The 27,625-nt window shown below is 36.6% G+C and overlaps 1 protein-coding gene across 1 annotated transcript in view; it reads right to left on the bottom strand.

Moving 5' to 3' along the window:
* Window positions 1-21,322, bottom strand: part of LOC139138814 (uncharacterized) — a 54,831-nt gene extending 33,509 nt beyond the window's left edge. The window contains exon 1 of the mRNA XM_070707354.1: window positions 21,177-21,322. Coding sequence (XP_070563455.1) covers window positions 21,177-21,193 — 17 coding nt within the window. The 5' untranslated portion in view covers window positions 21,194-21,322. The remainder of the gene's footprint in view (window positions 1-21,176) is intronic.
* Window positions 21,323-27,625: the final 6,303 nt, after the last annotated feature.

Below are 27,625 nucleotides of genomic sequence, written 5' to 3'. Positions count from 1 at the left end.
GAGCCGCCATTACCGGAAGTTGGTAATGGCTGCTTCCAGAAATATATTCAGAAAGCGATCAACGTGTTTGAACACATTCCAAACCCCATAAACGACAAGGTTAAGTGTAGTATAGTGTTAAGTCTTCAGTAGTGATAAATTGGTACGACCAAATGCAGTAAATATGTAGCATTTCACATCAACACATCTAGTCGAGTGGGATGCGCCTATTTTGCACTCTACAGGGCCATTGGGATTGTAGGGCTACTGGTGAGCGAAGTCACAAAACCAAAATCCCCGACCGCCTCACCGTAGCGCTACATTTTGCTTACAAATGAGCCATATCTCACATGAAAGAACATATCCCAAACTTTCTTTTTAGTGCACAACAAGCATTTCAATTCTAATCTGAGTGTTTATAATCGTCGTTTAGAAATTGCATACACCTTCATTTCAGTTTTCCTTAAAAAATAATCGTAACTTATCTGGAGGTGCACCGACGTGTAAACAAGTGGTGTCAATAGAATGATTGCGACCCAGAGAATCAAATGGTTGTGAGTGCACATGTTCTTTCAATTTTGAACTCGACTGAGCATCTGATTTTTCTTTTGGTCAAAGTTCATGCATATAGAATAGATCACCATGAGCTCGGGTCATCAGTAAGGGCGCGAGGCATACAAAAGTGTTCAGATACAAAGGTGTTAATGGGGGTATGTACCACTTCAGTACAAAGGAATGTAACCCTATTTGGAGCTGTTGTGACTCCTTTCTTTCTACCTCCATCCTGGGATGCACTAAATCAGGCCTAGAATTTCATTGAAGCCAAGAGTCCATTGTGAATCATGTTTGACTGTACGTCTTCTCGCTACAAAATTATACACACAATCGGTAGCTCCTACAGGTTAATTACTTCTTTTAAGTCAATCAAACATTTAAAATTTAGTCTATTTCTTTCATCACAACGTAAACTCTAAAGGAATATCAGTTACTCAGTCTCTGTTACAGTCTGCGATTCATGATATGAGCAAGGCGATGTGCGTCCACTAGCCACTGCACTGGGCCCTGGAACAAAAATCAAATGCGGGCCACGTACTCACATGTAAAATGTAACTATAAGGGGTAAAAACCAGATCATAGCCTCACCTAAAAAGATCAGCAATTCTAAAACTGTGAAAATATTATATCTCTGTCTATCAAAGTAATATTTTGCAGAGTCTCATTATCACTTTCTGATTGTTCGCAGCAAGCAAGCTTCAGGATTTAGAAGATCACCATGATGAATTCCTTGTGTAGTCAAGACCCCCTAGCTCGATTGTAGCTGACCTTAACAAGAACCGACTAGCTTGTCAGAACAGCATTATGGCAATTTGCTATTGCTATCAAAGGAAAAAGAAGTTCCTCTCAGATACTTAATGTTTTCAACCTATCTTTAAACCGCTGGGCAATTATAAACATAGGGCCAAAGTCCCTGAAGCTACTATAGACATGGATACAAAATAAGTATTTCCTGACTGTATGAATTATCTCACTAAGGTCACCTAGGGACTTGTAAACCAAATATTAAAGCTGTCTGACCAGCGTTTTGGAAAAAAAAGTGACTCAACAGTTGACAGAGCTCTGCTGTGTTATGTAGAGAATAATCTTTTGTGATTGATGAAGAAGGTGGGTATCTTTGATAGCTCATTTCAGGATGGCCTGACCAAAAATGGAAAAAATTCCGTAAAAATACAGATTTGCATATTTCATCAGACTATATTAGTCTATAATAGCAAATAAACCAGAGTTAATTACATTCTAATTAAAGTAAACAAGACTTGCTTAAATCAAGATTTATTGTCATAAAAAACAGCATATCTGTCAGCTTATAAAGAATCTTGAGCTGGTTATCTGTTAATATCAGTATTTTCATCCTATTAACCAAGCACATTTTAACTTTCAAATTAACATTGTTAAGTAGTTCTGTTGAATAAGTTGAGACTGTACGTACTCAGAGAAAGCACACTGAAGAGACAAATGTTTGAAACTTAAGAAGTTCAAGGTCATCAAAAGCATTATAAGGAATCATGTTACACTTTCATTGCACTGTTTACACAGATTGCATAATTGCTATAAATAGCACATGAGGAATCTTACAGCCCAGCTTTACCATAAAAACCCTATCACTTTGACCACTCTTTTAATTGACCACTCTATTTTTTTCCTCAAAAAGTAATCTTATTTTATCCTTACCAAGTCAACCATAAATGGAAATTAGAACTTTCTCTATCTCTATTTATTTGACCACCCTATCATGACAAACTATTATGAGCAATTTCTTTTAGATAACATAAATGGTGGTTCAGAATTATCAAAGTTGGGATTCAGAAAAGTTGCCTTTACATGTTTTAATCCTCAATTCACTATGAACTGTCAAAAAAAGTTGAACTTTCTGATAATTCCACACTAAAATTATTTTGGCTTTGATAATTTCCTAATTAATTCAATTATTTAAAATCATATTAATTATTTTTTTCTGGGTGAATTGATAGGGTTTATACAGTACAAGAATTACATACAATGTAAGTCAAACTTTGACCAAAAATGACAAAAAAATTCCTTAAAAATACACACTTGCATATTTCATCACAATTTGGGTTATCCCTAGGGACCTGTATACCAAATAACAAAGCTGTCTGACCAGCGGTTATGAAGAAGAAGATTTTTTACCAAAAACACCTTTTTTGGCATTAATTTGCCTATTTTCAACAATATCAAAAAATTAAAAAAAATTGTTTCTCAAAATCATATTTTTCATCTACACAACAAATATCAAATCAGTAAGTACTGCGGTTCTCAAGATATTTGAGTGGACGGACGCCTCACAAACGGACATACATACATACATACATACATACATACAGACTGACGCCGGACGGATACCCATCCCAATAGCTTCTATAGACTATAGTCTATAGTAGCTAAAAATGAGTGAACTTTATAGTACTGTAAAAAACATATTAAGGACTGTCAGTTTCTTCGCGGGGGGGGGTGGGGGGGTGGGGTGGTGGGGTGGAGGGTTATTTTTTTGCTGACGTCAAAAAGGGGCTGACCCACCCTATTCAAAATTTTGAAAACAGGGTGACCCCCCATTCCAAATTTTGAAAACGGGTGACCAGGGCTGTCAATTATAGCCGGTCACCGGCGGCAAATCGCCGCCTGACACAGGTCTTGCCGCCGCCTGTTTTCCCTATTCAAGGCCTGCAATAATGATCTTTACACACGTTATGAATTCTTTCCTGTCCCAATTCTACCGTTGGCTGCGCTGTGCTACAGAGGCGCAGCCCCTAAGGCTCGTTGGTAGCCGATTTCTGATTGGTTTCAATCGGTACTGTCAAAAAGCTTTGCGTGTTCTGATTGGTTTTCGGACGTACACACGATCGATATGGCTACGAAAAGAACGACAGCCACGTTGAATTTATGGGTCCAAAAAGACCCCGAACTGCTTACACTAGCTCTGGATATAAAAGTAATGTTCATATTTGTAAATCATTTTATTTTCCTGACGAATTTCAGTGATCGGGGGTTCAATCCATCAATGGTATAGCATGCAATGTAGATTTCACGCCGCGTCTGAGCAAAGTGCAATAGCATTTTTATAGCGACTGGAATTTTTTATTTGTTTTCCCGTTTGCAGATCGTGAACACTCTTTACAATGAGTAAGAATCGTTTACTCAGCGCCAAAAAAACTTTGTGGGGATTGACATAATTTTTAGTGAGTTTTGACTACCTCTGAATTTGTTTGCACCAAGCCGCCGTTCTATGAAATGTATTCTTACGGTAGTACATGCTGTGTGCTGTGGTTGTTTCGAAGGCCCGAGTATTGAAGTTTGGTAAATATTTTCCGACATCCGAAATCTTTCCTCAAAAGCAAATATCGGTATTCCGATCCTTCAAAATCATTTACCAAGACCAACATTTCTTAATGTTTAGCGCAATCACAAAATTTAGCTAGGCTTGACTATATACTTTCGCGGTATCTTGCACGTACGGTATACGGCGGTAAACCATGTTTTGAATATGGATAATATATCATGCATGTAGTGAGCCTACCCACTTGGCCGGCGTGGGTTTCGACAAAACTCTGACTAATGTGAGGGATATCAGAATAGATAGTCATCAGGAGAAAAGATTTGATCAAAGGATTTACTACGTAAATAAATCAACATATTCTCAATCTTGTCGATTGAGAGGCCGACGGACAACGAAGCCACGCAATTTCATTAGCGGATGTAAACTTGAGTATGTAATTGTTTGTATGACGTAGCATCTACTCAAATTGTCTCTGGTAATGGTCTCGTATTTACCCCATAACATTATTTGTAAATTTTCACACTGGAAATTCATAGCCGGTAACTCTGAGGAGATGTCTTGAAACAGACAAAACAAGTCATTGACAATGACATAGTCCCCACTTGTAATAGGAGTATTAGTCTTGAGGGGGCAGGGAAATGAGGTCATTAAGAAGTATCACTAAAGTGTATATGTTCAGATCTATGGACACATAGGTCTATGTCATTGTTCCCAATTTGAAACAACCCTTACGAAATTTTTTTTTTGTGGCATATGTCCCACTGTCTTGCGGCTTATAAGCTACACACAAAAAAGGCTGCCAGAACTTATTTTTCATTATGTGCCGATATGTGCCACTAGAGGCACTTAACAGGCACACAAAGACAATCAGTCAAATCTTTTGTGGCAGATATGCTAAAATATTTAAATAACACAGTTTGAGCAAGATATTGCTCACTATAAGCCACAACATTGAGTTGACACTCCACTTGATCACGCATTCTTAGATGAGATATCCATTGACAGTGACACTACAGCTGGCACAGCAGGAAACCTTTGATTTTCAACAAATTGTGTGAAAAACTACCATTTGACTTTGATCGGTGCAATAAATCAATCACTGACTTTTATGTACGTTTTGCAAATGATTGGTTCTCACTGACAGCGTAACTGTTTCTACAGAAAAAAAGGCTTTGCAAAATATTAACTCTGGCGAACCATATATCGACGTTAGCCCTGCGTACGATGCTGTGTGTTCCGCTACAGCTAATTGTGGTGAGCGGGGCGATTAGCTGTAGCGGAACACACAGCATCGTACGCAGGGCTAATATCGACGTATAATGAACTTATTTCACGTGCATATCTCCCTTGAAAAGACTAGTCTTTCAAAGAACTGCAACTCAAAAATAACGTATATCTTGTTCTTTTGTGTTTTCTTACGCCCTTTTCACACGCGGGTTTTAAATGAACTGCAAGTACGGAGTAGGTCTTGAAAGCGTACGTACGGCATGGAGGTACGTACGGTAAAGCTTTCCCAGCGTATAATAATGTACGCATAGTTTCATAGTGATCACGCTGGGCTTCAAAATACGGACGTGCGCGATGAAAGTCATCGTCGGGCAAAGTTTGTAAGTCACGAGACTGCTATGTCGGAGCCGTTTTTGTAGAGTTTTGTGTTGATCTAGAAAGGTTATTCCCATGTATTTGTGTCGTTTTGGTTTTCAAACGCAAGCTCGCATGCAGCTGAGCTCGAGCTCGATCAAGCTGCTTGCTGCTGAAGCAGGGAGACAATGCGTGGGTCAGAACAGACTTTGAACCCGGAACTCTAGAATCACGCCTGATGATGTCATATATCATGTGAAGACTTCTTTATGATTGGTCAGATTGTTGTAGATCATGTGAACATTTCTTTATGATTGGTCAGATTGCCAAAAGGTCATGGGTCAAATCCTGAGCGGCAAATTAAATCTGATATGCACTGGTAGGCCGTTAGGACGTTTGAGCGAGGAGTATATCGTCGCCGTTTTTTCGCTCTGATTTTTGTACAGTTTAGCGTAAAATTACCGTAGGACATTATCATTCAGGGTACGTAAAGGTTAGCTATGAATTTAAAACCAACAAACAGCGTTTGCGATGCGTTGATGGCCCTTGGATGACCGATTCTGAGACCGAGATATCGTCCCGAAGAACAACGGTCACGGACACACCCATAGTTTGATCGAAGAGCTACAGATCGTTTAAAATTCGGTAAGTAATTTTCAATACCACGAGTTGTCTCTATAATTTTCGCAGTTTTCACTGTCTTTGGTCGTGCTATATTGATGTTGTTCTTGGCGAACCCTGTTCAAGTATGCCAAATGAACGTACGGTATTGGCAAAAATAATATACCGGTAGTTAATCATGGAGGTTGGTAGCCCTACGCGTACGATGCTGTGTGTTCCGCTACAGTTAATCGCCCCGCTCACCACAGCCCTGCAAAGACCCGTAGCGTAGGTAGGGTCGGTGACTTCAAATCCATTTTGGGACTTGATGTAAAAAGCCAAATTACTGCCGAAATTCAGCGTTCTTGGGCCCAAGTCGTATCCCTGCCTACCTCAGCTACTCGATCGCTTCCAAAAATGCCAGTCTTTTATTCACTTCTCGTAAATAACCGTCGATGTCGGCAACTCTCGCTAGCCCTGCGTACGATGCTGTGTGTTAGCTGTAGCGGCCAACACACAGCATCGTCCGCATTTTTAGATTACGCTTTTGAAAATTACGAATGCAAGAACGACGAAAATACAACTTAGTGGGCTAACTGCTAGTGTAACAATGAATACCAATAGGCATATCCACGACTCAGAGTACAAGCTGCAAAAACAGCAATGTATGCAACATTGATAAAATTTGTCCGCATTTCAAGCTGCGTGTCCGATATTGCGCGCGTACAGCTATATTTAGTAACAAACCTGTAACCGTGCACTACGTTATTATAAAGGGATACTTTTTGTTTTGAAACAATTTATGAGACAGTTTTCCATTTACATTTCTTCTGTTTGAGATGTGCTGAAACCCAATCACCGCTGGTCAATAGTTGTAGTTTGGAGTGGTGTGTCACAAGTAAATAGTGAAAATGAGGCTGAAAAGCAATGATTTGTTAATCACAATAACATAATGTATAGATATGTCATGAGTTTGTATCATTAGGTAAATTATTTAATATTAATTATTATAATTTCTTTCAAGCACATGAATGCTCTTTTCCGTGAATTTTTGTATTAATATATAATAAGGGTAGTCGACAAAATACAAGCAATTTCACTTTGCACATGTAATAATATCCTTGTCTGTTATTTATCATTTTTATTCTCAGTGTATGGGCAAAGGCCATGAAGCTGAACAGACCAATGGATCAACAGGAACATTCAATCTGAAGTTTCAGAACAAGATCGTAAACATTAGGATGGCATCGAAAACAACTTTGGATAATGTGAAAAATCAAATGCAGACTTTTAGACGTGTTCTGTTATGTTTTTCACATGAACCTCATTAGATTATTGAATTTTGATTTTATTTTAATTCTTAGTGGTCCAGCCTAGTGTACCAACATCATTGTTTTACATATCAAAATAAACAATGGGGTATTATCGTGAAGATATGTGGTAAGTGTTTTTTTTGTTTGCATATGTGAGTAGGCGGTTTAAAAGGCAGTAGCTGTAACTTAATTTTTATGCAGTATTTTATACTGTTATGTGTCTTGATTTTGCCTATTTTGCCAAGTGAGTAAAGTGAAAAGTTACCTCAACACACAAAAGTTAAAAGAACAACATCATAAGTTACAGCTACTGTCTCTTAAAACAATGAAGATGTGAAGTGTATGGTAATCTCCTGGCTAGTATAAAACTGGTAGGTACAAATGCAGGTATGGTTGGGGAAGGGGGGGGGGGTAGCACAGGAAGCATGCATAGCAGCATTTTACCATGAAACCTTTTACCCCACCATTTTTTGTGGCATATTGTCTGCAATCACAGCGGCTTCTATGCCGCTAAAAGCCCCGTCCCATTTTTTTGCGGCATATCGTCTGCAATCACAGCAGCCTGTATGCCGCAAAACTGTGCCAGAACAGATCTTTGCATGATAAAATATGAATAACCTGCTTATAAGCCACAAACAGTTGCAGCTTGGTATCCACAACTGTTGTGGGTTAGCATGCACAACTATGTGCCAGAAGCCATATTTTTTCGTAAGGGAAGAGGCATGTCTAAGTTATGTTCTGAATCGGGAAAAAAGATCAAACCTCTAGCTGTAGTGGCCAGCCAAGAAATACATATGTGAATAATAATGAGGTACAAGATGTGACATCTTAAGGTCTATTATCCTATCAAAATTGAAGCGTAAAGAACTTGTGATTACTGAGTTATGCATATATATGCATATTCAAGGTCTAAGGTCATCAAGGTCACGTGACATTTTGAAAAAAAACATTGTATTGCTAATTAATCCATATATGCCAAAATTCAGACCTCTAGCTCTATTGGCTTGCCCACAATTATATATGGGCATAATTAACGAGGTAAAGCATGTGTTGTCATAAGGTCTCCCATCCTACTAAATATAAAGGACATAGCACTTGTGGTTACTTATTTATTGACATAATCGTGTATTTTAGGTAAAAGGTTATCGAAGTCACATGACATTTTGTCAAAAAATTTCTATCCTATAGTCTATCCCTATATACTAAAAATCATACATTTACCTCTATTGGCTTGCTCAAAATTAGATATGCACATAATTAATGAGGTACAATATGTGGCGTCATAAGGTGTCCCATCATACCAAATATGAAGGGTGTAGCACTTGTGGTTCCTGAGTTATGGACAAATATGTATATTTGAGGTCAAAGGTCACCGAGGTCACGTGACATTTTGTCAAAAAAATTGTATTGCTAAGTTATCCCTACATACCAAAAATCACACCTCTAGCTCTATTGGCTCGCTCAAAATTAGATATGCACATAATTAATGAGGAACAATATGTGGCGTCATAAGGTGTCCCATCATACCATATATGAAGGGTGTAGCACTTGTGGTTACTGAGTTATGGACAAATATGTATATTTGAGGTCAAAGGTCACCAAGGTCACGTGACATTTTGTCAAAAAAATTGTATTGCTAAGTTATGCCTATATACCAAAAATCAGACCTCTAGCTCTATTCGCTCACTCAAAATTAGATATGTGCATAATTAATGAGGTACAATATGTGGCGTCATAAGGTGTCCCATCATACCAAATATGAAGGGTGTAGCACTTGTGGTTACTGAGTTTTGGACAAATATGTATATTTGAGGTCAAAGGTCATTGAGGTCACATTACATTTTTTCAAAATAATTGTATTGCTAAGTTATCCCTATATACCAAAAATCAGACCTCTAGCTCTTTTGGCTCGCTGAAAATACATATGCGCATAATTAATGAGGTACAATATGTGGCGTCATAAGGTGTCCCATCATACCAAATATGAAGAGTGTAGCACTTGTGGTTAATGAGTTGTGCACAAATATGTAATTTGAGGTCAAAGGTCATTGAGATCACTTGACATTTTGTCAAAAAAATTGTATTGCTAAGTTATCCCTACATACCAAAAATCAGACCTCTGGCTCTATTGGCTCGCTCAAAATTAGATATGCACATAATTAATGAGGTACAATATGTGGTGTCATAAGGTGTCCCCATCATACCAAATATGAAGGGTGTAGCATTAGTGATTACTGAGTTATGGACAAATATGTATATTTGAGGTTAAAGGTCACCAAGGTCACGTGACATTTTGTCAAAAAAATTGTATTGCTAAGTTATCCATATATACCAAAAATCAGACCTCTAGCTCTATTGGCTCGCTCAAAATTAGATATGCACATAATTAATGAGGTACAATATGTGGCGTCATAGGGTGTCCCATCATACCATATATGAAAGGTTTACCACTTGTGGTTACTGAGTTATGGACAAATATGTATATTCGAGGTCAAAGGTCACCAGGTCACATGACATTTTGTCAAAGTGTCTGAGATATCTGCGGTGAACGGATGGACTCACGGACTGACATGACCCAATCTATGAGCCCCCTGGACTTTATCTGTGGGGACTAAAAACTGTGTCACTGCATCCTTTTTGCAATATGAATACGATGAGAAACTAAATTTTTATTTATCTTGGCCTTATACATGGGAGCCTATGTACTGCCTTATACATGGGAGTCTATGGACTGCCTTATACATGGGAGTCTATGGACTTCCTTATACATGGGAGTCTATGGACTGCCTTATACATGGGAGTCTATGGACTGCCTTATACATGGGAGTCTATGGTCTGCCTTATACATGGGAGTCTATGGACTGCCTTATACATAGGAGTCTATGGTCTGCCTTATACATGGGAGTCTATGGTCTGCCTTATACATGGGAGTCTATGGAGGTGAAAACTAAAAAGTCCTCTACCACGGCCAAATTTGATCGCATTGTGAAACAAATCGACGTGCATCTGTATGAGGTATGGTACTATCCTTGTACCAAGTTTGAACGAAATCGCTCAAGGCGTCTCTGAGATATCTGCGTGAACGGACGGACGCACGGACGGACGGACGGACGCACGGACGCACGGACATGACCAAACCTATAAGTCCCCCAGACGGTGTCCGTGGGGACTAATAAACCATTTATTTTATTTACTCCGATCAGTAAGAGCATGAAGAAAGGAGAGAAAATGATAGAGAAAACAGTGTGAAAATCTCAGTAATACTTTATGGTCGCCTGTGCTTATACATGGGAATCTATGGACTGCCTTATACATGGGGGTCTATGGAGGTGAAAACTAGTGTGAAAATCTCAGTAATACTTTATGGGTCGCCTGTGCTTATACATGGGAGTCTATGGACTGCCTTATACATGGGGGTCTATGGAGGTGAAAACTAAAAAGTCCTCTAACATGGCCAAATTTGATCGCATTGTGAAACAAATCGACGTGCATCTGTATGAGGTAGGGTACTATCCTTGACCAAGTTTGAACAAAATCGCTCCAGGCGTCTATGAGATATCTGCGTGAACGGACGGACGCACGCACGCACACACGGACGCACGGACATGACCAAACCTATAAGTCCCCCCGGACGGTGTCCGTGGGGACTAACAAAATTACAGCAGTATCAACCAGACGTAGATCGTATTTTTTGTCGTGACGTTTTGACATCAGTTTTTGCAGTGGGGACAAGATTTTTTTAATTCTAATACGATTAGCTGTTTTTGAATGGGAACGTATTACAATTATTGAATTACTTTCTGCAGATGTTGTTTCTTAAGAAATAGTTTCTGCAGGTGTAGTTTCTAAAGCTACATCTGAAGAAATAGTTTTTGCAGATGTAGTTTCTGAAGCTACTGTTTCATCAGCCTGAGAATCAGACAATATTGAGGTATTGTCAGCTGTTACTGCCATACAAGCCTTGGGCTTCGATGAGTATCTCAGTGATTCTGATTATGGTTCAGATTATGATCTTTATTAAGCAGGTTGTAATTCACAGAATTTGTATGCAAATAATAATAACCTGGTGTATCAATAAACATATAAACTCTGTAATACTTCTGTTTGTCTTTCATAATTTATTTCACAAGATTCAATTTCATGTTACTTTTGATACTTCAGTTATAATAAACTTGACAGTAAATTGCCCTCAAAAGTGCCACCACAGGCCACCAATTGAAGATGAATAATTAGAAAAGCTTCAGCTTCAGGAGGGGGGACACCCCCCTCCTGGCCTCCCCCCGCGTGCGCTAACGCACACGCCTTGCTCCGCTTGGCTCCGCACAAGGCTGTACCCTCCTGTTCTTTCACTTGTACCCTTCTATTCTGAAAAACATTGACAGCCCTGGGTGACCCCCCCCCCCACAACGCGACAACTGTAAAACAAAAGGTGGAACAAATATATATATATATATATATATATATATATATATATATGTATATATAATATATATAATATTTTACATACATTTATATTTTAACAGTCATTCTGTATTTTAAAGAAATTGTTGACATGCCAGTTGTAAGATAGGAATTTCAAAGTGTCAATCTTAAGTTTGAATACAGTACATTTGAATGAGCTGTGAATGTATTTTACACTTTCTATGCTTAACTAGATGTCCTGAATGTTGTACAGAAATGGATGTCAATCATTAATATCAAAGAGGAAAAAGCAGTGAATCAAAAATTTTGATGGGTGTTAAGACTTGCCAACCATCCAATTAATCTCCTGAAGAGCCTAAGAGAGGCATTTTAGCCAAATCTGATGCATGCAGTGTCTGAGATGACCTTTTCTTGTAACATTGAAACCATAAACTGCCTTTTTTAACTGTTTTTTGGTCATCAAAAAGCATCATTCTACAGAAAACCTGAGATACAAAGGAAAACAATTGCATCAATGAGAACGAAAGGTATCTTGTCATTTTTCTATCTCTAAAATAAGTCACTGTATCAAATATCTATTGTGAAATATTTGTGCATGTTGCTTTCTGATACTGAATTCTCATAGAGAGAACAGAAAATGTATCAGAAATTTGTCTTGCTTATCATATGAAATGCAGATTTCATAACGGTACACTTTCACTTAGCAAACATCAAGATATCTGTGGCATATATCTCTGATTTATTAAAGTATGGCGCCCGAAGGGTGTGGAGAAAAATATGAAACATCCTGATATCTCTGATATATATGTCGTGTATATTAAAGTCATGCACAGGTAGGACGTGCTGAAAAATGTCTGAAATATTAAAGTAATACGCTCGAAGAGCATGCTGAAAAATATTGAACATACAGATATCTCTGATATATGTATGCTTGATATGTTAAAGTTGGTGTGCTGAAAAATATGTCTGATTATTAAAGTTACGCGCCCAAGGGCGCGCCGAAAAATGCAACTGAATGATGAAATTTGAGGCTGACACGATGCATTTTAGGCAATGACCTGTGTAGAAATTCAAAAACACACTGACCCCCTATTGGGCATTTCAAAACATGGTGACCCCCCTATCACCAAAGTCAAAAACAGGGTGAACCCCCCCCCCCCCCCCCCCCCCCGCCGAAGAAACTGACCAGTCCCTATAAGTGTGTTACAAGAACTTGAGATATCTATCAAGTAAATGTTTATGCAAGTGTGTCTGTATTACAAGATTGACAGTTATGCTGTATGTAAATACCAAGCAAATCTGATAGAAATGCATATAACATCTCAGTTCGAGAAATGAATCATTCTCGAATTGTTATGCAAATTTTTGAGGACACCTTGCTTGGGACCAGTGGAAGAAAACAGGTCACTGCAGGGACTCGGCTGAAGCTAGCAGCCAAACCTAGCAGCCAAAACTATGGTGTGGAAGCTAGCAGCCAAAACTTGCAAGTCCACTTTCCTCCTATATTTTGAAGTCATGTGAACATCAATCAAACGTACAAGGTTCTTTGTACATGTATCAACACAAACACATCATTTACTAATTAATTTCTTTGCATAAATTATCTCCATTCTAATTAGCACCTGGTATCCCAGCTAGCCTATGGCTATAAAGCACAATGCATTGTCTGCTGGAATAAAAGAAAGAGTGTGCACCAATTACACCTAGCATGTCTTACATATATACATCCATACTAACAAACTACACTCATCTCATTTCTTAATTAATTTCTTTGCATAAATTATCTCCATTCTAATTAGCATCAATATTAGCCTATGGCTATTAAAAGCACAATGCATGGCTGCTGGAATGAAAGAAAGAGTGTGCATCCATTACACTAGCATGTCTTACACTTATACATCCATACTAACAAACTACACTTGTCTCATTTCTTAATTAATTTCTTTGCATAAATTATCTCCATTCTAATTAGCATCAATATTAGCCTATGGCTATTAAAAGCACAATGCATGGTCTGCTGTAATGAAAGAAAGAGTGTGCATCCATTACACCTAGCATGTCTTATACTTATACATCCATACTAACAAACTACACTTGTCTCATTTCTTAATTAATTTCTTTGCATAAATTATCTCCATTCTAATTAGCATCAATATACTAGCCTATGGCTATTAAAAGCACAATGCATGGTCTGCTGGAATGAAAGAAAGAGTGTGCATCCATTACACCTAGCATGTCTACACTTATACATCCATACTAACAAACTACACTTGTCTCATTTCTTAAAGGGCCATTATTTGTAACTTTTGACCATTTTTTACCTCGGAAAATTCCATGTTGGAGGCTCATATTGTTGCAAAAAGTTGTTTTACGAAGAAACAAACATGATTAATGATGTTTTAGCCACATAAAACTGCTAATTTTGTTCAAACGTGTTGCCCTTCCGAGCTCGTTTGTTGACGTCTGGCATGCTCAGCGGCTTGGTGAGAACAAAGATAATGTTGACGCCGCGATCACGCGATATGTACAAGTTCACGTGTATTGCGGAATCAAAACAACATTGCGTCGTGGATTGCCAGACATCTGGCTACGCAACGTGCTCGGACAATGGACTACGACGTAAGTACCGGGCTAAGTAATGATATTTATTTGGAATTGCTGTAAATGGCTCGCGCAGGTGCAGAAGAATGCCTATGTTGCGATCTGCGTGTCAACAGAGTTTGTATGTCCTGTCCGGACAAAAATTGAAATTTTCGTTGTAAAATCACATGTTATTTAGTTTTAGGGCACGTAATGTTTCCGAATAATATGCGATTCTCTGTTATTTGTCAGGCTATTCAACATGAGCCAGTTATCAGTTCAATCAAAACTAACAGGAAAAATCTCCGAAAGATACATGCATAATGGATTTAATTAAATTTCTTTGCATAAATTATCTCCATTCTAATTAGCATCTATATGCTAGCCTATGGCTATAAAGCACAAACCCATTGTCTGCTGCAATGAAAGAAACAGTGTGCACCCATTACACCTAGCATGTCTTACACATATACATCCATACTAACAAACTAAACTTATCTCATTTCTTAATTAATTTCTTTGCATAAATTATCTCCATTCTAATTAGCATCTATATGCTAGCCTATGGCTATAAAGCACAACGCATTGTCTGCTGGAATGAAAGAAAGAGTGTGCATCCATTACACCTAGCATGTCTTACACATATACATCCATACTAACAAACTACACTTATCTCATTTCTTAATTAATTTCTTTGCATAAATTATCTCCATTCTAATTAGCAATATGCTAGCCTATGGCTATAAAGCACAATGCATGGTCTGCTGGAATGAAAGAGTGTGCATCCATTACACCTAGCATGTCTTACACATATACATCCATACTAACAAACTACACTTATCTCATTTCTTAATTAATTTCTTTGCATAAATTATCTCCATTCTAATTAGCATCTATATGCTAGCCTATGGCTATTAAAGCACAATGCATTGTCTACTGCAATGAAAGAAAGAGTGTGCACCCATTACACCTAGCATGTCTTACACATATACATCCATACTAACAAACTACACTTGTCTCATTTCTTAATTAATTTCTTTGCATAAATTATCTCCATTCTAATTAGCATCTATATGCTAGCCATGGCCATTAAAGCACAATGCATGGTCTGCTGGAATGAAAGAAAGAGTGTGCACCCATTACACCTTGCATGTCTTACACATATACGTCCATACTAACAACTACACTTATCTCATTTCTTAATTAATTTCTTTGCATAAATTATCTCCATTCTAATTAGCATCTATATGCTAGCCTATGGCTATCAAGCACAACGCATTGTCTGCTGCAATGAAAGAAAGAGTGTGCTCCCATTACACCAAGCATGTCTTACACATATACATCCATACTAACAAACTACACGTATCTCATTTCTTAATTAATGTCTTTGCATACATTATCTCCAATTAATGAACATATATATGTTAAGCTATGGCAATACAGCAGAATATGTGTCTGCCTGAATGTGAGACAAAGTGTGCATCCATTTCACCTAGCATGTCTTACACATATACATCCATACTAACAAACTACACTTTCTCATTTCTTAATTAATTTCTTTGCATAAATTATCTCCATTCTAATTAGCATCTATATGCTAGCCTATGGCTATAAAGCACAATGCATTGTCTGCTGGAATGAAAGAAAAGTGTGCACCCATTTACACCTACATGTATGTCTTACACATATACATCCATACTAACAAATTACACTTATCTCATTTCTTAATTAATTTCTTTGCATAAATTATCTCCATTCTAATTAGCATCTATATGCTAGCCTATGGCTATAAAGCACAATGCATTGTCTGCTGGAATGAAAAAAAGAGTGTGCATCCATTACACCTAGCATGTCTTATACATATACATCCATACTAACAAACTACACTTATCTCATTTCTTAATTAATTTCCTTGCATAAATTATCTCCATTTCAATTAACATATATAGGCTAACCTATGGCCATACAGGAGAATATAGTGTCTGCCTGAATGAAAGAAAGAATGTGCATCCATTACACCTAGCATGTCTTACACATATACCGGTACATCCATACTAACGAAACAAACTTGTCTCATTTCTTAATTAATTTCTTTGCATAAATTATCTCTATTATTATGAGCATGTGCATGCTGGCTAATTGCTATAGAAGTGAATGCATGGTCTACTGGAATGAAAAGAATTATTTAAGAAATGAGTGTAGTTTATTAGTATGGATATATATGAGTAAGACATGCTCGGTGAAATGGATGCACACTTTGTCTCACATTCAGGCAGACACCATATTCTGCTGTATTGTCATAGCTTAGTATATATATGTTCATTAATTGGAAATAATTTATGCAAAGAAATTAATTAAGAAATGAGACAAGTGTAGTTTGTTAGTATGGATGTATATGTGTAAGACATGCTAGATGTAATGTGTGCACACTCTTTCTTCATTCCAGCAGACACTACATTCTGTAAGAAATGTGACAAGTGTAGTTTGTTAGTATGGATGTATATGAGTAAGACATGCTAGTTGAAATGGATGCACACTCTTTCTTTCATTCAGGCAGACACTATTCTTGTTTATGGCCATAGGCCAGCACATAGCTGATAATTAAACGAGACATAATTTATGCAAAGAAATTAATTAAGAAATGAGACAAATGCAGTTTGTTACTATGGATGTGTATGAGTAAGACCTGCTAGGTGAAATGGATGCACACTCTTTCTTTCATTCAAACAGACACTTTATTCTGCTGTAGGGTCATAGGTTAGCATATATATGTTAATTAATCGAGATAATTTATGCAAAGAAATTCATTAAGAAATGAGAGCAGTTAAGTTTGTTAGTATGGATGTATATGTGTAAGACATGCTAGGTGCAATGGATGCACACTCTTTCTTTCATTCCAGCAGACAAAGCATTGTGCTGTATAGCCGTAGGTTGGCATATATGTTAATTAATGTGAGATAATTTATGCAAAGAAATTAATTAAGAAATGAGAGCAGTTAAGTTTGTTAGTATGGATGTATATGAGTAAGACATGCTAGGTGAAATGGATGCACACTCTTTTTTTCATTCAGGCAGACACTATATTTGCTGTATAGCCATAGGTTGGCATATATGTTAATTAATGTGAGATAATTTATGCAAAGAAATAAATTAAGAAATGAGACAAGTGTAGTTTGTTAGTATGGATGTATATGTGTAAGACATGCTAGGTGAAATGGATGCACACTCTTTCATTGACTCCAGGAGACAATGCATTCTGGTCTATGGCCATAGGCTAGCATATAGGTAATAATTAAAGCTGAGATAATTTATGCAAAGAAATAAATTAAGAAATGAGACAAGTGTAGTTTGTTAGTATAGATGTATATGTGTAAGACATGCTAGGTGTAATGGGTGCACACTCTTTCTTTCATTCAGGCAGACACTATATTCTGCTCTATGGCCTTAGGTTAGCATATATATGTTAATTAATTGGAGATAATTTATGCAAAGAAATTAATTAAGAAATGAGACAAGTGTAGTTTGTTAGTATGGATGTATATGTGTAAGACATGCTAGGTGTAATGGGTGCACACTCTTTCTTTCATTCCAGGAGACAATGCATTGTGCTGTATAGCCATAGGCTAGCATATAGATGCTAATTAGAATGGAGATAATTTATGCAAAGAAATTAATTAAGAAATGAGACAAGTGTAGTTTGTTAGTATGGATGTATATGTGTAAGACATGCTAGGTGTAATGGGTGCACACTCTTTCTTTCATTCAGGCAGACACTATATTCTGCTCTATGGCCATAGGTTAGCATATATATGTTAATTAATTGGAGATAATTTATGCAAAGAAATTAATTAAGAAATGAGAGCAGTGAAGTTTGTTAGTATGGATGTATATAAGTAAGACATGCTAGGTGAAATGAATGCACACTCTTTCTTTCATTCAAACAGACACTATATTCTGCTCCATGGCCATAGGTTAGCATATAGGTGATAATTAAAGCTGAGATAATTTATGCAAAGAAATTAATTAAGAAATGAGATAAGTGTAGTTTGTTAGTATGGATGTATATGTGTAAGACATGCTAGGTGTAATGGATGCACACTCTTTCTTTCATTCCAGCAGACAATGCATTGTGCTGTATAGCCATAGGTTGGCATATATATGTTAATTAATGTGAGATAATTTATGCAAAGAAATTAATTAAGAAATGAGAGCAGTTAAGTTTGTTAGTATGGATGTATATGAGTAAGACATGCTAGGTGAAATGGATGCACACTCTTTTTTTCATTCAGGCAGACACTATATTCTGCTGTATAGCCATAGGTTGGCATATATATGTTAATTAATGTGAGATAATTTATGCAAAGAAATAAATTAAGAAATGAGACAAGTGTAGTTTGTTAGTATAGATGTATATGTGTAAGACATGCTAGGTGTAATGGGTGCACACTCTTTCTTTCATTCAGGCAGACACTAAATTCTGCTCTATGGCCATAGGTTAGCATATATATGTTAATTAATTGGAGATAATTTATGCAAAGAAATTAATTAAGAAATGAGACAAGTGTAGTTTGTTAGTATGGATGTATATGTGTAAGACATGCTAGGTGTAATGGATGCACACTCTTTCTTTCATTCCAGGAGACAATGCATTGTGCTGTATAGCCATAGGCTGGCATATAGATGCTAATTAGAATGGAGATAATTTATGCAAAGAAATTAATTAAGAAATGAGACAAGTGTAGTTTGTTAGTATGGATGTATAAGTGTAAGACATGCTAGGTGTAATGGGTGCACACTCTTCTTTAATTCCAGGAGACAATGCATTGTGCTTTATAGCCATAGGCTAGCATATAGATGCTAATTAGAATGGAGATAATTTATGCAAAGAAATTAATTAAGAAATGAGAGAAGTGTGGTTTGTTAGTATGGATGTATAAGTGTAAGACATGCTAGGTGAATGGGTGCACACTCTTTCTTTCATTCCAGGAGACAATGCATTGTGCTTTATAGCCATAGGCTAGCATATAGATGCTAATTAGAATGGAGATAATTTATGCAAAGAAATTAATTAAGAAATGAGACAAGTGTAGTTTGTTAGTATGGATGTATAAGTGTAAGACATGCTAGGTGAAATGGATGCACACTCTTTCTTTTATTTAGGCAGACACTATATTTGCTCTATGGCCATAGGTTAGCATATATATGTTAATTAATTGGAGATAATTTATGCAAAGAAATTAATTAAGAAATGAGAGCAGTGAAGTTTGTTAGTATGGATGTATATGTGTAAGACATGCTAGGTGAATGGGTGCACACTCTTTCTTTAATTCCAGGAGACAATGCATTGTGCTTTATAGCCATAGGCTAGCATATAGATGCTAATTAGAATGGAGATAATTTATGCAAAGAAATTAATTAAGAAATGAGACAAGTGTAGTTTGTTAGTATGGATGTATATGTGTAAGACATGCTAGGTGTAATGGGTGCACACTCTTTCTTTCATTCAGGCAGACACTATATTCTGCTCTATGGCCATAGGTTAGCATATATATGTTAATTAATTGGAGATAATTTATGCAAAGAAATTAATTAAGAAATGAGAGCAGTGAAGTTTGTTAGTATGGATGTATATGAGTAAGACATGCTAGGTGAAATGAATGCACACTCTTTCTTTTATTCAGGCAGACACTATATTCTGCTCCATGGCCATAGGTTAGCATATAGGTGATAATTAAAGCTGAGATAATTTATGCAAAGAAATTAATTAAGAAATGAGACAAGTGTGCTTTGTTAATGTGGATGTATATGTGTAAGACATGCTAGGTGAAATGGGAGCACACTCTTTCTTTCATTGCAGCAGACAATGAGTTGTGCTTGATAGCCATAGGCTAGCATATAGATGCTAATTAGAATGGAGATAATTTATGCAAAGAAATTAATTAAGAAATGAGATAAGTGTAGTTTGTTAGTATGGATGTATATGTGTAAGACGTGCTAGGTGTAATGGGTGCACACTCTTTCTTTCATTCCAGCAGACAATGCATTGTGCTGTATAGCCATAGGCTAGCTGGGATACCAGGTGCTAATTAGATTTTTATGCAAAGAAATTAATTAGTAAATGATGTGTTGTGTTGATACATGTATAAAGAACCTTGTATGTTAGAATGATGTCCACTTGACTTCAAAATATAGGAGGAAAGTGGCTTCAAAGTTTTGGCTGCTAGCTTCCACACCATAGTTTTGGCTGCTAGGTTTTGGCTGCTAAGCTTCAGCCGAGTACTGCAGGGTCCTGGGACCAATGGGAAAACGGGGGAATTTTCAGGCCCTGGTGTTCCGATTTGTCATCGGGCTCCTCTTGGTTACGATTGTTTCAACACTAACTAAAGTCATTTGTGTCCACTGCCCTCGGTGACCCATACTCAGGCAATAGCCCATTAATCGGATCATACGTACGTCAGAAGTCAATGCCAGAGTAGTATGCGCACAACTCACACTGTGTCGTGGCTGAGACTAAATGCTACACAAAATCTATATCTACTCTGTGGGGCTACACCTCTGCTGGGTCTTGAAACTCTCAAGTGAAATATCTGACATACTGTAGCATTCTATCACCAGTTTTTGAGTGTCGACAGCGTGCATGTTATCAAACGTAAACCGGCAAGGCATGGCAGTCGTGAATGAACTATAGTACAAATAACAAATACATAGTGACAGCGCCCCACTTTTGGTCGATCGTCAATTTTGTATATTTTGGTACTGTAGTACGATGGAATCGCCCGGCCTCAAATGGCCTTGTTTTTACTGTATATTACTCCCCTATATAAGTTCTTGTCATTTCATGACAGACCTACCTTTTCTCCTCGGCCATGGTGTATCACGGTCCCTCCACAAATGTTGTGACAAAAAACGAACAAACACCACGTAATGTGCGCTTCAGCGACCCGGGCCCAAAGCGTACAATGTTGACCTGTTCACGTGGTGGACACACCTCCGCAATGGCGAACGCGGATAGGACAGCGCGATAGGCATGTCACCGATATTCATCCGCTGCTTGTTTTCGCGTGTGTTGTCGTCGATATTCCTCGAAGTGGTGGCCACGAAAGTTCTCCTGTCGCTTTAAGATGAAATGGATGCGGCTATATAACATTTTGGCCAAAATTTTTGCATATTTACAAAATGTGTGGAACTATTTTTTAAAGTGATGAGTAAACCTCAATGTACAAGACTCCCTGGATAGCTATGACGTAATCGATATGACCTTGACCTTGAAACAATATATAGAATACCTTCTTCTACTGTTTCTTGCGCATGTGACTGCTAAGGACCTCTGAAATGGTTGTTGTTCCTGTTATATCTTGTAATTTACAAATAAAATTGAATACAAGCATTCATTAGCCCTGGGCCTACATGCGAAGAAAACACCACAAGCTAGGGTGGACTATGGCAAGCCAAGTTTTGCAAAAAAAGAAACAAACAAAAAAAAAATAAAAAAATAAAATAAAACAAACAAACAAACAAACAACAACAACAACAACAGAAAAGCGATTGCGTTCTCAATTATGATGTTTGTATTCTAAAATTTCACGTTTGTGTTCTAAAATGTTATGCTGATGTTCATACAAACCGTGATTGTATTCTAAAATTCATGTTTGTTTTCTAAAAAATATGTTTATGTTCATAAAACCATGTTTGTGTTCTTAAATTGTATGTTTATGTTCATAAAAAATACTCATGCCTGTATTCTGAAATTAATGTTTGTGTTCTAAAATTTGTTTATATTCCTAAAACCATGTTTGTATTCTAAAACTTCATGTTCTAAGTTGTGTTCTAAACTGTATGTTTTATGTTCATGCAGCCATTCTTATTTGCGTACGTTTCATGCTTGTGTTTATGAAACGCCGACACTTATACCTTCTGCTCTTCAATGTAATATGCTTAATGCATGTAGGTTAACTGCTGTGTATGAAACGTTCTTATGTTGTTGGTAAACTTTAATATATTAAGTGCAAACGATAATATGTTGATATATAAACGTTTATATGTTGTAGGTAAACTTTGATATATGGCAATGGTGCATACACTAGATATGATCATGCATGGTCATCACAACCAGTTTTAGATTGTGACCAGCACAGCACAGCAGATATGCATTGTTTTATTTGTTTCTTGTTCATGTTTGTTTGTGTTTTTATGTCCTGGACCTGTCTGGATACAGCCACTACGCTACAATGTTACACTGTGCTTCAAGAGTTGTTTTGTGTCATTAACATTTGTCAACCTGGTGCTAAATTTAGTCACACCTGTCATTCTGGCTTATTTTTTCCTATTTCTATAAGTCAGCTGTTCATCAAGTTTTCCTTCAATTCATCCAGTTCTGTTAGTCAGCTTTTACATTGTCATGTGTTTTGCTTCGCGGAGACAGAGTACGGCACAGTAAGTGAGGCTACCCACAATTCTCCATGATCTGTACACACGGAGATCACTCACTGAACTGAAGCAAATTTCTTCTGTACACAGAACAACTTGGTCCATATTTCAAAATTCTCGCAACATTGTTTTGATAATCATAATTTTTTGATTACTCACTGTGAATAATGAGAAGATCAACCCCTTTTTCGCGGAGGAGATATATAGTAATTTTGTAATTTTGTCGACATACTATATGCAATATTTTCAAGGAAACTAAGGGAATAAGTTGCATCTGTGTTGGCAAAAGAAAGGATATTGATTTTTTTTAATGTTCGTAACAAAGGAAATTTGCATGTCTGACAGGTGGTATGATGAGACCATCTTAGTTGCTGATATCTTTACCTTCAAGTGACAAGTGTACAATTTTTAGCACCTCCAAACATCGACTTCTCATTCAATTTACTCTTGAATTTTAAACATAATCAATAATTTTGGAACATAGTTTTAACAAATAATCCTGAACTTAAATTGTAACTTAAAAATTGTTAAGAAACTGATAAAATTGAAAAAGCCTTTAGCAAAAAATGTCTGAGTGAACAAATCAAGGGGAATTGTGGGTAGGCTCACTCACTGTGCTGGGGTACTGCTGTTTTAAGAAGAAATTTTAAGCGTTCTTTTTTACGTGTTGAAGTTGGAACATCCAGGTGGTTTATCAAAAAAATGTGGTGATGAAGATTTTCTATCACTTGTTGACCAATTTGATATAATGTATTCAAGAAACATGGCTGTCGAAGTCAAACACTGCGTGTTGCATTAGATAGTTTAGTTATTTTATATCTGATAGAAATTTACAACATAAACGTAGTAAACGTGCTGCTGGGGGATCTGTTGTTGTATTTAAGTCATGCTTTAAGACAGGTATTCATAAGATAAAATCAAAAATTTCTGACTTGCTCTGGTAAAACTTGATAAGGATTTTTTCTCATTAGTAGTGATGTTTTTATGTGTTGTGTATATTTACCTCCACAAGGGTCTGTAATGCATGTAAATAATGATTATTTTGAAACTGTATATTCTTGAATTTTCTAGTTTGGGAGACATATTTAGTAGGGGACTTTATTGCTAGGACAGGTAATTTGCAAGATTATATTCAACATGATGACATAAATCACTGTCCTACACCTAATGATTATATTCCTGACTCCGTACATCATAGAATTTCAATGGATAATGGTAATTGTAGTATCAATCCCTTTGGGAGACAACTTATTGATCTTTGCATTCAAAATGGCTTACAGATTTTAAATGGTAGAACTGCAGGGGATCTTTATGGAAAACCAACTTGTTACAAGGGAAATGGATTTAGTACAGTAGATTATGGTATTGTTACAAACTGGATAGACCATTTCAAAGTATATGCTTTTACACATTTCTCTGATCATTGTCCAATAGGTTTTTCTATGAATATAAAAGGTTGTGAAGCAGTCTGTTGATGTAGAGTGTAAACCATGTCCAAGTAAATATTTGTGGAATGATAATGCTAAACAAGATTTCTTAAATACTCTGCAAAGTTCATCTATTCAAGAAGACTTTAGAAATTTTAATATTGACTGTCATAGCTCCAATTCTTGTGATAATATGTAAAAGTATTTGAAGGTATTATTCACAAAGTTCTCAAATCGCTGTTTACGTAAGGTTACGCCAAAATTGAAAAAGAAGAAATCAAAAGGTGTTTTTCAGCCTTGGTTTGATAAGTCTTGTTTTTCACTTCGTAAAGATCTGAAAGATTGCTGTAAACTGTTGAATCGCTACCCAAATGATCCACATATTAGAGGGAGATGTTTCACTCTGAAAAGAGAATACAAAAAATTGTTAAAATATAAATGGTCAACTTTGAGAATGAGTCAATTAAGGAAATTAGAAAAGGTACATTCTGAAGACCGTAATGATTATACTGGAAACTGTGGCAAGATATTTCAGGGAGTCATGTCTGTAAGAAAATTGACTTGTCTATCTCTCCTGTGAATGGTTTTCTCACTTTAAGCAGTTAGGTGATTTTTCTTGTGAAGAAACTCATGATAACGTTCAAACATATGCTATCTGAATGAACAAAAATGGAAGCGGCCGCGTTCAAATAAAATGGTGGGGGGGGGGGGGGCCTTGAGGAATTCAGATGGGGATTCGAAAACTTTTGGGGTAGTCGAAGGGGGGGGGGGACTTGAAAGTTTTAGTCTGCCTATAGGGGGAGCCTGAAAATTTTGACTCCCAACATTTTGATGTTGTCCAATGGTTCTAATGTAGTAATAATTAAACAAAATCTAGAACCATTTTGTCACATTTAGTCTTTAATCTCAAAAAAATCTACAAATGTATGAATGCCATTAAATTTTCATAAAACAAACTGGGCCTTGTAATGGGGCAGGAGGTGCAACTGTTGATAATTTTTCAATATTACTATGCACTGTATCAAACATAGTTTCTTGGTGTCTCTCTACAGCACCTGCTGAAAAACACAACATTCAGTTTGTCAACAAAGCTGTTTGTCTAAATATTGGTGATAATTGAATGATAATTGAATGATACAAATGCACTGTACAGTAGGCTGTGGAAAAGGTTTGACTAAATGGAATTCATTTACTTTTTATCAAATTTGCCATATATACACCCAAAATTTCTGAGATTAAAACATTAATTTCATGGAATATTTTAACCTTCCAGTATTGTCAATTTTGTAAAACATTTATCAGTGGCATCTAAGTTGTATATGTCCTGTACTTTTGACAAAAAAAAATTTCGGTAGGTCGATCACTGTGCTCATTTTTTCACATTTGTTAAACGTAGCTAGGAATACACAATTTTCATACTCCCTCATGATTGTCATTTTGTGTGCTTTTCAGCTGGTGCCATTGAACTGGCCAGAGTTGGATAACTCAGTCGGCTTAGACTGAGAATGTCCAAAAAGTCCACTGATGCCTTAAAAATGAATCAATTTAAGAACTTAGGTACATGGCTCTACAACCTGCTTATAAGAGGTAGTGTTTAACATCTGGTTGCAGAACGACACATTACATGTTTATTTTTTATTCTGCGTGCATTCCTGATAAATATGCGGCTATATGGTAATTGGGGGAGGGGGAACTTGAAAATTTTTGAGGGTATTGAGGGGGGGGGATCTGAAAAAAATTAAGATTTCAATCGCGATTCTCTCCAGGCCCCCCCCCCCCCCCCCCCCCATTTTTTTTAACGCAGCCTTAGATCAGGAACATTTCCAAATGCTTGGAAAAAAGCATATTGGGTCCCTGTGTTCAAATCAGGTGATACATGTGATCCATCAAATTGCAGACTGGGATTTCTATAAATAGTTGCCTTTCAAAATTGTTTACCTCTGTGTTAAATAATAGGCTTATAAACTTTCTTAATAGCAATTGTATTCTTTCGCCATTTCAGTCTGGTTTCAGAGCAAAGAGGAGAACTGCAGATAATAATCTTTTAGTTTTGCGTTCTGCTATCGATTAGCATGTTTGTGAAATTTTCTCAGTCAAGCTATAGTCCCAGTCGTAGGTATCTTTATTGTTGTTTTGCAGATTTTCAGAAAGCTTTTGACAGGGTTTGGCGTACAGGTTAACTTTGGAAATTACAGAAATATGGCATTAATGGTAATTTTTATAGCTTAATTAAGTCCATGTACGACAACATAAAGTATTGTGTGAAAAGTAACAATTGCTTTACTGAAGAATTTGACTCCAATTTAGGAGTTAAACAAGGGTGTAATTTAAGTCCAACTTTGTTTAATATTTTATAAATGATCTTCCCAGTACATTTGGTTCCAGTGAGGACTGTCCTATCAAACTTGGTAAACTCCTTTTCAATTGTCTCATGTATGCTGATGATCTTTTATTGATTTCAGAATCTGAAACAGGCTTTCAAAGCTGCTTTATAGATAAACTTCATAGATTTTGTCATGAATGGAAATTATCTATTAACATAAAGAAAACGAAAGTTATTGTGTTTAACAAAAGTAATCATCTTGTAAAAGGAGTTACACTCACTTACAACGTGACTCTTGACTAAGTGAAAGAGTGTTACCTTGGTTTTGTCATTACCCCAAATGGAAATTCAAAGGTAATTTTCACAATCTTTAATTGAAGGCAATGATTGCTCTTTTCAGCCTTCGTAAGGGCCTTCAAAATGGTTCACTTTCTGTAAAAGTTGCATCCCTATCACTCTTTGATAGTTTAATTGTTCCTATATGACATATGGCTGCGAATATGGGGACATGAAATTAATGACAAATGTAACTTTCTCAATGATGTTAGTATATCTTTTTATAGATTTATCCTAGGAGTCTCTAAACATGCACCGTCTGTATGGTGTTGTTGGAGAGCTGGGTAGATTTCCAATTCACTTTATGTAGATAAATAAAGCACACTAAGTGCTCAAATACTGGCATAGATTGGCTTATCAGATGACATATCTTTTAAATACTGAGATCAGTGCTTATACATCCAGGTTGAGATCAGATTGGTCTAATTATATACAAAAGCATATTGAACTCTTACAGTGGGAGTGATATATGGTCTTGTGTTTGCAATATCAATTCCACAGTTAATAATGTATATGATAGTAATATGTGAAACTTATGATCAAACATGGTTGAGAAATATTCATAATGATACAAGGAAGTGTGGAATGCAGAGGAATAAGCTCCGAACTTACAGACTATTTAAGACAAAATTTGAATTTGAAAGTTACTTATGCTAGATATAAGATCTTTTACCTCTAGGAGGTGGCTAACAAAACTAAGAATTTCGGATCACAACCTACAAATAGAACTGCCATGGGTAGAACTGGTCAATTCCAAAAGTTCCTGCAAATGAAAGATTATTCTGCA

The sequence above is a fragment of the Ptychodera flava genome, chromosome 8 (genome assembly GCF_041260155.1).
Source record: "Ptychodera flava strain L36383 chromosome 8, AS_Pfla_20210202, whole genome shotgun sequence".
NCBI lineage: Eukaryota > Metazoa > Hemichordata > Enteropneusta > Ptychoderidae > Ptychodera > Ptychodera flava.
This window is presented reverse-complemented; position numbering and strand designations above follow the sequence as displayed.